This window comes from Hippoglossus stenolepis, chromosome 20, assembly GCF_022539355.2.
Source record: "Hippoglossus stenolepis isolate QCI-W04-F060 chromosome 20, HSTE1.2, whole genome shotgun sequence".
NCBI classification, from domain to species: Eukaryota; Metazoa; Chordata; class Actinopteri; order Pleuronectiformes; family Pleuronectidae; genus Hippoglossus; species Hippoglossus stenolepis.
In genome coordinates, this window is record NC_061502.1 from 19,826,669 (window position 1) to 19,843,488 (window position 16,820).

At 45.8% G+C, this 16,820-nt stretch overlaps 1 protein-coding gene across 3 annotated transcripts in view; it reads left to right on the plus strand.

Annotated features, from left to right (window-relative positions):
• The window catches only part of hivep2a (HIVEP zinc finger 2a), a 77,361-nt gene that overhangs the window by 46,030 nt on the left and 14,511 nt on the right, over positions 1 to 16,820 (plus strand). For all 3 annotated transcript variants that reach the window (XM_035143526.2, XM_047337988.1, XM_047337989.1), the window contains 3 exons: positions 13,123 to 13,184; positions 13,278 to 14,602; positions 14,861 to 16,725. In XM_035143526.2, coding sequence (XP_034999417.2) covers positions 13,621 to 14,602; positions 14,861 to 16,725 — 2,847 coding nt within the window. In that variant the 5' untranslated portion in view covers positions 13,123 to 13,184; positions 13,278 to 13,620. The remainder of the gene's footprint in view (positions 1 to 13,122; positions 13,185 to 13,277; positions 14,603 to 14,860; positions 16,726 to 16,820) is intronic.

Genomic DNA, 16,820 nt, shown 5'->3' on the forward strand with positions numbered 1-16,820 from the left:
CGCAGTGTGTGTGTGTGTGTGTACATCTGTTTGTGTGTTTGATGATTTTATTGATGAATAAATTGGTTGTTTTCATTTTGTATTATGGGCATTGATGGTAGAAGAAAACAACACATTTCCAATACACTGTGATTGATACTCAGCTGGTTTCCATGGAGATAAGAGATGAGAGAACTGAGGTTGGACATTTGGGTCCAAGTTTCGGACACGAGCTGCTTTCAGTTCTTCAGCTCTACATGAGTTTATACGTCATGTCCGGCCGATGGTCTGTGGACTGTGCTTTACATGTTGTGTTGCAGTTGAGATTGTTGGTTGTGAGGCTTCGACTCTTCGAAATTGTGCAACTGAAAGTGAAAGTGCAGCAGAAAATACACTTTGTAGGAAAAGTAGATAAAGTTCTCTATCAACGTGATGAGGACGTGTTGATAAGCAATCACAAGTCAAATATGTTGATGCTGATCAGCAAACGTTTAATTTCTGCTAAAATATCTGATCTTGCTGCACAACCACCACTTGTAGTGATGAAACCACGATTATTATTCTCGTTGTGGTTAAACTCTCACTTAGAGGAAGATTATAGTCTTATGTTCTCTATAAGGAGAAGGTTCACAGTACGGTGGCCAAGTTTCCTTCAATGCATTTCATGCACATTTCAAACTATTGCATTAGATAAAAAGTTCCCTTCTCCACTGAAGGTTATTTGCTCTGACGACATAAATGTGTTTTACATGTCGCAGCAATAAAGAAGCTGAATTTAAGCAGAGAAGGAAATTACAGGAGCGAGATGCAAATCAGCAGCAACTACTGCTGCAGGAAATGGAACAGGAACATTCTGTATGTGCAGGTGTAGAGTACGAGTTACACACACACACACACACACACACACACACACACACACACACACACACACACAGAAGGAGAGAGAGAACACACACCTCCTACACACCTGCTGCTCTTCGGATGTGAGGGAACGGCGATTAGCTCTGTGTGGCGTGGGTGGACAGTCAGTGTGTGTGTGTGTGTGTGTGTGTGTGTGTGAGTAACGGGTGTTGGGGACAGTATTCATTGAACCACCCGCCCCCATTGTGTCGAGAATAAACTACACACACACACACACACACACTGTGCATTTTACTGCTTGTAAATGAGGAGCCAGGAGCGAAGATGTGAGACATCATCTAAATGTTGTTTCAGTCTTTTTCTTCTGCCAGTGAATCTTTTTCCACTTTTCTTTTTCACTGTCGTCTTTCTCTATTTACTCAATAACGACTTTGTACACAACTTCTGAATTTCTCATTGACACACTACATCGAAAAGTCCAAGAAATCTCCGCTCCACCCCCTGAGCCACGGACGTCCAAACGCCAAACGCCGTTTCAACATTGTGTGCGTTAGCCTTTTGTTCTCGTCTGTGCAGAGTTGTTCTTGTTCTAATATCACAATGGAAAACATTTCATAATGAACTCGGCGCTCGTCTAAACAACACAGGGTTGAATGAAAAGGAGGTGACGGAGGCTGGAACCAAACTCTTCCTCCGAGAGCTTTTACAGGATGACACACACTGGTTCCACAGATGATACATGTTTTATTACCCTCTATAATGGGCGCCCCCCGGAGCCCGGCAGCAGAAGCACTGGTTATGCTGCTGTTTTCTGTCGAACCCTCCTGACATAAATACTGGTAACACAGGCCTTAATTGGATCCTGTTTGGTTTGTGAAGTCTGTAAGTGAAAGTCTTGGTAATTACCCGCCCTACATACTACACGAGTTATCTTATCGCTGCTGCTGCTGCTGCTGCAAGTCTCAAATTGAACATTTCTGATGCAACTCTGTGAAAAAATGTCCTCCAGGAAAACTTGGGTCTGGAGAGGAAAACTAACTCAGCGTTATGGTGCAGCTAAAACCTGCCTGCAGGGTTTTTATTACGATGGAGAGGAGAGAGGAGAGGAGAGGAGAGGGAGAGGAGAGGAGAGGAGAGGAGAGGAGAGGAGAGGAGAGGAGAGAGAGAGAGGGAGAGGAGAGGAGAGGAGAGGTGAGGAGAGGATTCCAAAGAAGGTTTCGGAAACGGGAAAGCATGAATGAAAAAGAGGGAAAGGAAAAGGAGGCGCACAGACGAGTAAAGGAGACAACAAGAGCAGGAAAGAGTGAAAAAGGAGGCAAGAGAACAAAGGAGACGAGGCAACAAGGAAAGCAGGAGAAACAAGGGGAGGCGAGCTGATGTAGATGAAAGAAAAACAGCTTATGTAAGTGTGATGATGCCTGTAAACACACACACACACACACACACACACACACACACACACACACACACACACACACACACACACACACACACACACACACACACACACACACACACACACACACACACACACACACACACTTATACCAGGAATAGTCTTGTGCCCTGAATTTGACTCAAACTTTCTGAAGAGCTGCTGTGGGCTGGAAGCTCCCACTCGAGTGCATCGTTCATTCAGACTCCAGAATCTGTAAAAACACAAACACCACTGTGCACAGAGCTAAATCAGGATGAATGCATGAAGAAGCTCCTATAATGGCCGCCAGTGTGCAGAGGTTTTGCAGTTTGCGTCACAAACGTCTCTGCGGCCGCAGCCAGAGGCATCGGGGCTAAATTTATATCAGACAGGAAAGAGAAGAGACTGTTGTGGTCGCGACTTCGGGTCAGAACAGGATCTCTGGAGGAACAATGACGCGTCTGATGAACTTCTATTTGTTAATGTTAGTGACACACTGCCCCAGTGTCTGCTGGAGGTCTGCAGGAAACTGAGACCTGAACCCACAACAGGTCTGAGACCCAGACACACAACTGAGACCTGAACCCACAACAGGTCTGAGACCCAGACACACAACTGAGACCTGAACCCACAACAGGTCTGAGACCCAGACACACAACTGAGACCTGAACCCACAACAGGTCTGAGACCCAAACACACAACTGAGACCTGAACCCACAACAGGTCTGAGACCCAAACACACAACTGAGACCTGAACCCACAACAGGTCTGAGACCCAGACACACAACTGAGACCTGAACCCACAACAGGTCTGAGACCCAGACACACAACTGAGACCTGAACCCAACCCCCTGAGAACAAACCCAGACCCAGACCACCTCTTTTGGACTCAATGTTGGTGCGTTGGTCTGAGGAACCTTTCACACCTGATATTTAGTTTCTCACTAAACTGAAAAGTCTGAAGATCTGAAACAAACAAGGTGTGAAAGAATCCTCACCATTATACTGTAGGTCAAATTGTTTTGCTCAAGGGCACTTCAGCTCTAAACCTATTCCTCAACAGCCAGTAAAATACCTCAGAGGAGCGGGGTACCCTGGATCGCTCCCTTAAGAATTTAATTACAACATGTTTTGAAAATAAACTTCACATCAGCTCAGAAAACCTCGAAAGCCGTTTTCAGACATGATCTACGGTTAAAATCCGGAGGAGGATCGACTCCTTCTCCTGGATTTCACAGACTTTACACCCGGAGGTCAGGTGGATAAAGTTCGTGGAAACCAGGGAGCGTCTCACTCGGACATTGGCGTTCACACATGCGCCTCCTCATACGGAGGAGGGACACAGTTCCACAGCAGCTCGATAGAGAACCACCGATGTTGGATGTTGGTGCATCGCAGGAGAAGTTCTCCTGCAGAACAGAAAACAAACCCCTCTCCTCCTTCCTCTGTCCATCGTGCTTCCTGGTGCATTTTGCAAACTGTTGTGGAAAATGTAATGAAGCCACACACACACACACACACACACACACACACACACACACACACACACACACACACACACACACACACACACACACACACACACACACACACACACACACACACACACACACACACACGGGGCTAACTCAGTAATAGTTTCAAGGCTGGCTCAACGGCCCTGTGGAAAATATGACCGCCTTCTCTTTTCCACTGGCAATTTACACCAACAGGACGCCTGTTTTTCCCCTCCTTACCTCCTCACCCCCTCCCCTCTGTTTCTTTGACTCCCTCTCTCTCTCTCTCCCTCTCTCTCTCCCTCTCTCTCTCTCTCTCCCTCTCTCTCTCTCTCTCTCTCTCTCTCTCTCTCTCTCTCTCCCTCTCTCTCTCTCTCCTCTCTCCATCTTTTCCTCTGTCTCTTTTTGCTTTCTGTGTTAAATGGAAACATGTTGCTCAAACAGCCACAGCTGCAGAAGAACGGCTGTTTTGGAAAAGAAAACTCTGTACGTACAGTGTGTGTACAGTGGTGTGTACTGTGTGTTATATACAGTGTGTGTACTGTGTGTGTACAGTGTGTGTGCCGTATGTAAGAGTGTGTGCCAAGAGACACAACATTGAACATGGAATTCTTTTACAGTCTGAATTGGCGCTGGGTCACATCACGTTTCCCATGTTAACTGCAGTGTGTGTGTGTGTGTGTGTGTGTGTGTGTGTGTGTGTGTGTGCACTGGAACAAATAGATAAAGAAAGAACATGAATGAAAGAGTCGACTAAATAATATCAGAAGTTGGTCCATTTAGTCGCTGTTTTATGTCTCAAGATTCAAGATGTTTATCTGCCTCATGATTTATAATAATAAAGAACAAGCAGATGAAAAGTGTTTGCAGGGAAACCCATGACAGAAAATCAAGTTAGTGATAAAAGAGAAGCAATAAAGACACAATGCATTAATAAAATACAATAATAAAATAAGAGTAAAATAAGAAGAGAGAGATTATGCGTCTTTTTATTATTTTTAAGCTCAAATGTAATTTCAGGTCCTTAAATTTGCTGCTTTTCTTCGTCAAATATGACAATAAAAAAAGTTTTTCACCGTTTGTTGGACACAACACAAACATTGAAATCCTCCCTGTGGGTTGTTTCTTATTCTTTAAATCAAGGAAATGGTGAAAATATTCTTTCGCTGCAGCTTCGCTCTGGAAGATCCTTTCATTCAACAGCTGCTAAATGAACTTTGTGGTTTTGTAAACTGTCGTTTGACGATTGACCTGAATTCTTACAATAAATTGTTGTTTCTGACTTTAGCTGAAAAGTTATGATTTTTGAAGCCGTAAATTTGAACAGATTTAAAGTTACAAAAGATAAATTATTGGTGTTTCTGTCCAAGCAGCTGATTTGGCGACTGATTCATTTTCTTTCAGTAGTTTTGCCAACTTGTGTTTTTACAGAAACTGATTCATCTGTTTTGACTGCCTCTGCTCCGTCCTGGCTTCAAGCTGCCGTCGCTGAAACGCAACACTTCCCCTCAGACGTGTCACAATTAAAGTCTTCCTGGAGAAACAAGGGAGTAAATCCCCGATGAGCCGGTGTGAGCAGATGCAGGAAGTGTCGACTCTGCGTTAACAGCACGAAGCGTAACGAGAGAACCACGAACATCACAGACTCGCCCGAGGAGCAATAGTTAGAGTTTGTGCACTTGCTGAATTTTATATGGCGATTTCCTTTTATACTCACCAAAGAAAAGATAAATTAAATATAAATATATTGTTATTTTTTGTGACGCTGGAGATTTGTGTGTCGTATAAAGTTGAAACTGATCCCAGTCGTCCCTGTGGTTTCACTCAGTTGTTGGAACTGGGAAGTTTTGTCTTATAAAAAACCCGCTGGTGAGTCCGAGAGGTAAAAACATCAACAAACAAATAAACTCAGACGTTTCATCCACGATATTTATTCTCCACATTAAAACTCTTTTCTTTCTCAGAGCAGCCAAAGTTTGAAGTGAGTTTAAAAGTCATATTTCTTTCTTTATCAGTTTTTTCGTTGTTTTCCTGGAGCTTTTATTGACCAATTAAACTGCGTCTCCGCCCTCGATCGTAACCCAAACTTTCTTCTCTTTTCAAACCATACTTGTTGCTTCGGTTTGTTGCCGTGGGTTTTTAGTTGGTCAGCAGTTTCTTCTGCAGTTTCTCTTTTCTTTGGAAACCACACGTTATGTTCTAAAAACACATCCACAGATTACCTATGGAAGCCTGCAGGGGACAGTTTCTGCATCTGTGCGTGACAGAAGTGAAACACGAAGCTGTGGGAAGTGAGAACACGGCGCTGTTTTTTCTCAGCACCGTGTTCAACACATCATTTTCAATTTCCTTTTTATTTTATATCAACTTTGAAAAAGGGTTTTTTCACATGTTGCATAAAGTTTGGACTTGTTTCGCTTCAGCAAATTCTGACGATCATCCTGTTTTAATTTGAATTTGTGCAGTTTGAGTTATTCCTCGACTTTTACCTTCCTATAACTTCCCTGTGTCTGCACCTCATCTGGGAATTTTACTATGCAAACTTAACTTGGAGATTAAGTAACTTTTTTTTTGCGAAAATAAAATTTGTGAATGATCCCAAAGTTTGATCCCGTCTCCGTCACAGAGCGGCTTTAAGTTCGGAGCGTTTCCGTTGTGTAACTGTGGATTTTATAACAGCGATTCAACAGCAGCAGCAGCAGAACTGTAACCTTGGCACTCCAACAACTTCCTCCTCCCACGCACACACACACACACACACACACACACACACTCACACACTCATCCTGTCTCAGCAAAGCCGCCTGTGCTGCCACCTCCCACACACATACCCTATTGAGGACACACACACACACACACACACACACATTCTAACAGAACTATCCAGTAGCAGTAATTGACTTCCTACCTGCTGTAAATCACTGTCTACAAGCTGTCTGCTGTGTGTGTCTGTGTGTGTGTGTGTGTGTGTGTGTGTGTGTGTGTGTGTGTGTGTGTGTGTGTGTGTGTGTGTGTGTGTGTGTGTACAGTTGAAGTACTTTGGATTCATCTCTGTGGCTCTAGGATTTAATTCCACTGCTTTCCGGAGAGCCTCTTCTCTCCGGCTCCTTCACACTCGCTCTCGCTCAGATCGGCGGCGATGCGTCGGCTCAGCACGTGATTGACAGCTCCAAATTAAAACAAAACACGGCGGCGGCGGCGGCGTGAGCAGCGAGTTGAGTCGTGGGATGGCAGAGCGCTGATGCTTCCACTCTGAGTCTGAGACGAGACTTGAAATAATGAGTTTTATGTGATGATGATTGTTATTTCATCGATGGACATGTTTCTACTTCAGATATATATCCACAATTCGTATATTATCAGTGGGATAGTTCTCCTCCTTTGTTATATTATGTTTAACTCCTCATTTAAAAAGGACATTTTTCTCCCAACTTGAGAAATGTCCGTCTCAGAGGTAACTGTCCAGATTGTCCGTTTGTCCTTCTCGAGCTTGGAGGCAGATGTTTGAACCCACGAGAGCAGAAAATAGACCAGGATTCGGTGCAGCTCGGGCAGAAGACAGACCGAGCTGCACCCACACATGTGACCCACAGGTGTTGTCTTTCTCCGGAGGTTGTTAAAAGCTCTTTGTGGGATATGTAGGAAGCGAGAGGCAGGAATAGAAGTGGAGGAACAGAGAGGGTTTGATTCACCCGCTGTGTAAACGCTGCTGAAGTGTAAATAAAGACCCGTGTGGATGGAATCACACCTGACACTGAAACGCTGGGATTCCCTGGAGAACCTTCGTTTTTACAGGTAGAACCACATGTGTGTAAAAAAACGTCCTCAGGCTTGTAAAGTTGCCCCCGTGTCTTGCTGGGAGTTTCCTGGTTTAAACCACAACCTCCCGCTGTTGCAGTCGCTTGAGCTCCGGTGCCTTGCTCAAGGGCAGAGTAGGTGAACAGCGCCGATGTTTCTAATTTCCACGCAAAACATACTTCAAACGTGACTTTTTAATCTTTCGAACACAGAGATGCGTTAAACTCGTACCTGGCCTGAAGTGAGAGAGCAGGTATTGAAACATAACTGCTGAGCAAGTGCATTTTTATTTATTAAACTTCTGGCGGGCGCTGAGATTGGCCCCGGGTTTTATTTGGCCTGGCGCAGAGACGCTCTTAAAAAGTTTTAACTCCGCTGCAGCCGGGGCCTCCACACACACACACACACACACACACACACACACACACACACACACACACACACACACACACACACACACACACACACACACTGCTATGTTTTTTCCCAGAAAGTTTTTATTTTCCTCAGATAAAACCGTTTTCCCTCAAACCTCTTTACGCCTCTCAACCTGATTTTAACCTTGGTTTTACTATTTGTTCTAGTTTCCCATGTGTTGTATTGATGCTGGTGTTCGCGTCTCCTGATCGATCTGATTTAACGTGTGTCCCTTCCTGCAAAAAACTTAAAGTGAGTTCACAGATAAGTTACAAGTGATGATTTGGTTTGAGCGACAAAATTCAACAGAACAAAGTCAAACAGTCGCAGAATCCGATTAAACAAAGTCGGAAAGTTTTTTAATTTCGGTCTGATAATCAGATTAATCCTGAGCTGCTGATACCACACACACACACACACACACACACACACACACACACACACACACACACACACACACACACACACACACACACCACACACACTCATTGTTCCAGTAACTTCTGTCTCGCTCCAGGTAAAACAAAGGTAGTGTGTTAAAGGAGGTGTGTGTGGTTTCAGTCCAATTGAGGCCGAACCAAGTCGAACACACCGCCAGCTTCTCTCTCTCTCTCTCTCTCTCTCTCTCTCTCTCTCTCTCTCTCTCTGTATAAAGTGGTTAATCACTGAATGGAAACCATTAGTAACATGTTTAAATAATTTACACAGCGTCTGACCACCCAAAGCAGCAGAACACTTCGCCTACCACTCAGAAATATGAACCCCACCTTTGTGTGTGTGTGTGTAATCCATGCATGGTAATTGCTATACATAAACCTTTATGTGTGTGTGTGTGATGAAGATGGTGGTAAAACCTGATACTATCTGTGTGTCCACGTGCTCCTGAAGCTTCCAGTTGTGTAGTCGTTTTTCCGTCTTCACTCTCTTCATGTGCTTTGAAGTTGTAATATGATAAAGACATGGACGCAGATTTATGTGTTTGGAGTGTTTAAACAACACCTCTTTACCATTACACATTTCCCCCATGACACTGCTCCACCTTGTTCCTTCTCTCCTTCAGGCCACACTCACTTCCTCATTTGTGTTGTTATTTCCTCTCCTGTGTCCTTCTTTTCTTTCTCTCCTTTGTCATCTTTTGTGTTCTCGTGTTCTCGTGTTCTCGTTTCCTCTGCCGGTCTGTATCCTCGAAAGTATCATTACACCCAAACACAGTTGCTCTGTGTTCTGCTCATGGTTTTATTCATAAGCAGAAAATGCTGCATTTGTGAAAGAGAGACACGACACACACACACACACAGACACACACAGACGCACACACACGCACAAAGATACATTCTCTCTGTTTTTGTGTCGCAGGAATTCCAACCATTCCTGTTGGTATGTGGCACCCCGGCTCGCCAATTTAAGAATAACTAACAACCACACACCACACACACACACACACACACACACACACACACACACACACACACACACACACACACACACACACACACACACACACACACACACACACACACACACACACACACGCACACACTATCGTACCAGAAGCCAGCTCTGCCCTCATCTGAGTCTTTCACTGAAAGTGAATGAGAGGTTTATCCAGTGCATATCTGAACAAGACACTGTAAGAGAGAGGGATTATTGTTGAGTGTGTGTTTAATGAATGCATCACAATCCTGTTGTGAAACACACACACACACACACATGCTATTAATGAGAGAGACGGGGATTTGCACAAATATTGATCTATTATCTCATCGTTTGGCAACATTATTCCCGAACGTGGTCCCAGTGAAGCTGGATGAAATAAAGAGGGAGAGAGAGATCGACCGCCCTCAGGATTCAACAGCCTCCTACACACTTCATACAGCACCACACACACACACACACACACACACACACACACACACACACACACACACACACACACACACACACACACACACACACACACACACACACACACTCTTCTCTCTCACAGCCCTCTGAGTGCATGATTAATGCCCACACAGTATTCATACCTCCAGGGTTTGGGTACATGTGTACTGGTACATACCTGTGTAAATCTTCTCGGGGGTTAAATCGCATCATCCCTGTTGAACATCTGTAAACATCTCCGAGGAACATCTGGGACACTGAGGCGCTGTATGAATGTGTCGAGGGACAGGTGCTTTGGAACGGCCGCCACAGCAAACCACCATTAAGTACAAGACAAACATTTACTTAATTTAGTTTTTAGGGAAGAATATTTCCTTTATTGTTTGTCCAATACCAGGAAATCATGAATTCTTGTAGGTGTTTGTTTCATCCACCTGCGTCTCAGAAAACCCACAAATGTGAACCCAGTGCCTCCTCAGGCTGTTTTTAATGCGATCACTCTTGTGTAACGCTGTTTTCTTGGGATTAGATAACTGCAGATACATGATAGTGACACACGCACAACAGAGAATAAACTTAGATCCGGTTTGCTGGTGTCAGTGGGTGTGAAGCATCACCTCTATCTGTTTCCACGTCTATGGAAGTTGGGCTGATCTCTGCTCCTGTACGTTAGGTAACTCGGGTTATTTCAAACATCCTCATACATCAGAGTATGTGAGTGTTTGTGTGCTTCACTATATTTACCTCTGAGTGCAGCCTCTGAATGCTGCTGGTTTTGACCTACCTACAACTTGGGTGTCTCGTCATGCCCTCTGCCGGCCCCCTCACATACACACTCGCTTCCTACGCTCGCACACGCTCGCACACAGAAAACATCGCCGGTAGCTACGTCTCACCTACGCACAGGAACTGGGGCAGGTTGTGTCGGTGCGCGTATGAATAAAGATTTATGTAAGCCATTCACTGCACGCTCCCACTCACTCTGCGGACTGCCACCATTCAACACTTTCATTATAAAACCAGTCACTTTACATAAGGTTGCACTGGAGTTTAACCTGTAATTATCTGCTTTAAGGTCCAACTCATTCAGATCATTGCAGGATTATGATGGTGTGTGATCAGGAAGTCAGATATCTGTACGTGTGTGTGTGCGATATCATCCGTCCATCGGTGGCACAAGAGGCTCAGTTTGAGGACCTCAGGGTCAAGAAATCAAAAGATGTGGCTGTTTGGGCTGAAATGACACGAGGTTGAAGTTTCATCGGTGAGTTTAACTTTCAGTCGATAAACCGAAGTTGAATTCCTGACCCCCACGCCCCAAAATAAACCTTGTGCAAAATCCATAACTTACACAAACCTGAACCCTAAGGCCCAAACACTGAATGAATATTCAAACTGGATTTTTCACTCTGTCTCTGAATATATATATTTTTGGGGTGTTTTGATTTTATTAAGAGGACAGTTCAAGTCACTTTGGCTGACCTGATTTTTTTTTTTACACTTCACATGTCTGTAATCAAGGAAAAGAACCAAAACCAGACCCCCCTTGGTGAGGGTCAGGTTGGGTTAGTTTTCTCACAGAATCAGTGTTCTGGGGTTTTATGTTCCGCCTGTAACTTCCCTTTTCTTGGAAACCTGGCGTTAAGCAAAGCTGAAGTAAAAACATTCAACTGAGAATCATGAAACTCAAGTGATTAAAAAGTAGATGTTGACATTAATCTAACTTAGATTCACTCTCAACTCATCCTGGCCTCGTTTTTACCCTGATGCTGATCTTCATCCTGGCTACTGCACCGCTGCTTGTTTCTTGTTCCGCTGCCTCATGAGGACACATGAGCCACGACTCCGTGATACTGAAGGATCCAAGCACGTTATTGAATCACTTCTGTGTTTGAAAGCTGCCTTGACTTTGTTTTGGCACCAACTTCACCTCCAGGTCATCGCCGCAGGTTGTCTTTATGCAGTTATGTCAGCTGACCCTCCGACCAGCCAATCAGCATCATGCTGAGTTTGATTCTCGAACTGGAAACCCATTGTTTCTAACAGACTCCTCTGGGTTTCATTCCACATTCTTGCACTCTCGACACCATGGAAAATATAGAAATGTGACCCAGGTCTGAGATAATCATTGTGGTCTGTTTGTGAGTGTGTGTGTGTGTGTGTGGGGGGGTACATGTGAAAAAACACACAAGCCCAAACTTAGCGTTCCTGCTGCTAAGAATACAGCATGTTTTCCTCAACCGCTATTTATAGATCGCACGTTGGGCCCCTAGACACACGCGTCACTGAGCCCTGCTTACCAGCACTGTGGCTACATTGTGTGTGTGTGTGTGTGTGTGTGTGTGTGTGTGTGTGTGTGTGGTGTGTGGGTGTGTGTGTGTGTGTGTCGCAATCAGAATGCCAGGGAGGTTGTTTAAACACTGAGATGAGGAAATACAAAAGCAAAACTGCAACTTCAGCAGGTGTTTGTGTGTGCGTGTGTGTGTGTGTGTGTGTGTGTGTGTTTGTGTGTGTGTGTGCTTGCATGTGTGCGCTTTTGCTTTCAGGTGTTGGTGTGGTAAAGAAACGTTAAACAACGGAAACACACACATACACTGCATCTGCTGCAGTGTTCGCAGTGCAGTTGCAATACTTTCAAGTACTGTATGAAGGTATGTGTGTGTTTCTTTGTGTGTGTGTGTGTGTGTGTGTGTGTGTGTGTGTGTGTGTGTGTGTGTGTGTGTGTGTGTGTGTGTGTGTGTGTGTGTGTGTGTTGTGTATGTGTGACAGAGTGCACACCAAGTTATATAGAGCTATGACACCCAGAGAGGAAGGAAAGGTGCTCGCAGTGATGACTGCTCTTCGACTTGGCCTTTTTGGACGCCTACACACATTATGACACTCACACGTCACTTCCACAGAACTATTTATAAGCCTTTGTGTCTTTTTAGGAACAGCGTGGGTTTGCTTTGCGTTGGTGACTCACTGAGTGGAGGGAGGAGGGAGGCAGGAGGGAGGGAGGGAGGGGGGGAGGAGGAATAGATGGAAAAGGCAAAGAGCGCAGATAGATTCCAGTGTGAGGGAACTAACTCAGCAATCATTGACATTTACATTCACACAACTTCTCGGTGTGTTGTTGTGTGTGGTGGTGTGTTGCACTCAGCGACCCGGATGTAACATGTTATTGTAAATGACTTTAAGATATAAGGCAATCTTTTACTGTGCCATCACTGGATTCGATGGAGAATTAACAAAACTAGTTTTCTCTCTTTCTCTTCTGTGTTGCTGCAGGTCTCTGAAAAGTGAATGAAGCAGCAGGAAGACGATCTCCGAGCACCTTTACCTAAAGAAAGGTGAGTGTTTATGCTTTGATGATATTGTGTTTGATTTACACTGTTCGTCTCCAGAACTCCTCAAATGTGTCTTTGTTTTTCTGTCTTCTCCAGATCACTCAAGGATCCGTCTGCCTTTAGATGAGCTGGACAGAAAAACAGCGCACAACAACATTAGCCGGTTTACAAAATGGCCAAAAGAGAGAAATATTTCTGATGTTATCCACCAAAGCTCCATTTTTATGTCCACTTCCTGATTCCTGTTTCCAGCCTGGCTCCACAATCACTCTATCGAGGCAATGGATGGGTCCTTTCTGTTTCTGTGAACTTGTCGGCACCCCTCACAGATTAAGCTATCATGTCTGGTAGATTGGGGAACTGGTAACCCTCCAGCATCCGCCCTCCCAACTCCCCCACCATCCCCTCTCTTCTCACCCATAGAAGAGCTTCATGAAAAATGGAGGCACGTGAATCAGCTGCCATTGGGCACAAATCCTCAAGTAAGGAAGTAGTGAAGGAGAAGGTGCCTCTGCAAAGAAAGTGGGCGTCGGAGCCCTCGGCAACAACCAAACGAAGCACTTTTGCTGACCCAGAGGCAAAACACCGTGAGAGTTTGCCGTGTGGTGCCACCGGGGGATCAGCGCCTCAGCAGAAGTACGCAATCACAGGGAATTCTGGAAAGCTGATATCTGGACCCTCTGCAGTTGGAGCTATTGGAGGCCCATCATCTCAAGACCCCCAAGGACCCTTTGCTCAGGGGTTCCCAAGGGGATACCCCTACCAATACCAGCCATACCCTCAGCACCCCCAAACTGAGCGTTTCCTCTCAGGAGCCAAACCTCAACCTGGCCTAGAGCCACATGCATGGCCATTTGCCGGCCAGTTGCCCTCAGATGACCTATACCCAGTAGGACATCCGGGACATACTCACCCTCATGGGGCTGGGAGGTTTCCCCGACAGAAATCTCCCAGTCTACCCAGCTCTTTTGGACAGTATTCTCAGTCAGGCACTGAGCCTGTAGAGGAGGGGTACAGCAAAAAAGAGCAAAAGCCGAAAAAGCCCGGTAAGTACATATGTCACTACTGTGGTCGAGCTTGCGCCAAGCCCAGTGTCCTAAAGAAGCACATCCGCTCACATACTGGAGAAAGGCCATATCCATGTGTACCCTGTGGCTTTTCCTTCAAAACGAAGAGCAACCTTTACAAGCATCGCAAGTCCCATGCTCATGCCATCAAGGCTGGACTCATACCATTTTCAGAGCTAGCTGTGGCCCGTAGTGGGGACATGGACCAGGCATCGCCAGTGGGTGAGGCCGAGGTTCACTCAGACGGAGAGCAGAGCACCGACACAGACGAGGAAGGTGTGGAGGGCTCCACCATGCTGATGGACAAAGACAGCCCCATCCCACAGATCTCCTTTGAGGCTGACAAGAATACAGGTAATCTTCCATCAATCAAGCCAATTTTCTCCGAAAGATAAATATTTAGCAGGTATCACTCACTGTTTGAGTGAAATCAATGTACAATCAAGTATTTTTGATGCTTCAGTACTGCTCAATATGGACATTTCTTTGTATTACTTAATACTCAGTGACTTCAGCTTAACTCATTCATTTGCTGAGGGGTCTGTTAATCAATCCTTACCTTGTATGTTTTACTTTATTCTCTGTCATGCTCCACTCTTTCTCACTGCACAGGTGGTGTGGAACCAGCATATGCAGACTCGGCTGAAGAGCTGCCTGTGGGATCTATTAAAGTGCCTATCCTCATTGTCCCCAAGTCTGGGGGAGTCCCTTCCACAGGCATGGAGTGCCCACCCTTTCAGGACATCAAGGGGTCCCATCACATGTTGGGATCACAGGTTGGCGGAAGAGCGCATTCTCTGGACGACTCCCCCAGCATCAAACAACGTTTGGCCGAGAGGCTGACGGAGAAAAAAGGCCAGGACACTGACTGTGCCATGTCCCAGTCCCTTAACCTCCTCAGTCCTCACAGCAAAGGCAGCACGGACTCGGGCTACTTTTCCCGCTCTGAGAGTGCAGAGCAGCAGATCAGCCCTCCAAATCCTAATGTCAAGACGTACGAAGAGATTATGTTTGGTCGGACTTGGTACTACCGACCCAACTCCAGATCCAGGCAGTCCATCACAGACCCGGCCAGCCTGGCTAGTTTAAAACAATCTGGTGCTGGATTGTTGATGGGGAAGATAGCTGAGGATCATATCTGTTTCAGAGGGGATGTAGGGATCTCTGGAGATCCCAAGCAGTATCCAACAGGACCTTGTCAAAGCAGTACAGGCCTATTGGAGCCTCCATCTGATTCTGGGCCCCTAATTAGGAGTAACTCTATGCCAACTTCCACCCCTCCTAACCTCAGTGTCCCACCAGGTATTCGGGGCAGCCACTCTTTTGATGAGATGATGTCATCAGATGATGTGTTTTACCCACAAGGGCTTCGCAGACTCCGAAGACAGGCTGCATTTGAACATTCAGCCGCTGAAGCCCATGTAGGAGAGGCTGAGGGCTATGGACACTTGCCCAAGAATTTAGCTTCATCTCTGGGTATGAAGATTGGTGAGCGCGGCACAGGAGTCCCAGAGCACATTGCCTATAGCCCATATGGTACTAAAGTTAGCATGTCAGAAATAGCCACAAGAAAAAGGAGGAAAGAGACGAGTGTTGGGGATGAGGAGGACAGCCCTGGACATTGTGACAGTAGCTGTAGTGGTTCAGTGGAGATGATAGGGGACTATGAGTTTAAGCAAAGTAGTTTTGATGGGTCGAGAGCCACTCCAATAGGAAAGGGCTCTCTCAGTGCTCACAGCCAATCAGATAGCTTTGACACCTGTGCCAGCATGTGCTCTGAGGACATTGCATTGTTTACTGAGTCTGAGTGCAGGAAGGCAGCTGGGAATGTCATATCAGTCATCCAACACACCAACTCCCTCAGCCGGCCAAATTCCTTTGAGAAGTCAGAGTCCTTTGAGCATCCAGGATATCAATCTTCAGAGAAAGGTCCACCTAGCCAGTACTCTGAACAGTCGGACACAGATATCTATGAAGATGCTCTCAGTCCTGAATCGGCCCTACTGCCAGAGAGCATGGAGCAGCAGCTGCAAAGTGACAGTGACCTGGCCTCCCTTTCATCGTCATCAGCCGCAGCCTCCCCTGGTCAGCCTTATCACATCCCACACAAACTAGTCCGACAACCCAACATCCAAGTTCCTGAGATCAGGGTGACAGAGGAGCCAGACAAACCGGAGAAAGACACAGAAGCTCCAATGACCAAGGAGCCAGATAAGCAGCCGCAACACGTCGAGGAGTTTCAGCTGCCACAGAGGAGCGACACGCTCTCCCAGATGCCATCGGAAAAGCTCCCACCCAAGAAGAAGCGTCTGCGTCTGGCGGACATGGAGCACTCGTCTGGGGAATCGAGCTTTGAGTCAACTTGCACCAGCCTTTCTCGCAGCCCCAGTCAGGAGAGCAACCTATCCCACTCCTCTTCCTTCTCCATGTCCTTTGACAGAGATGAAGGCCTCAAGTCTGTCTCACCCATCAAACAGGTACGTTGTTATATGTTTAGTATTTTTAACTATCTGAACTAACTTTCCAGCAGTTTTAGTAAAGTTTAGTTCTGGCATGTTTTTCTAGCGCTGCT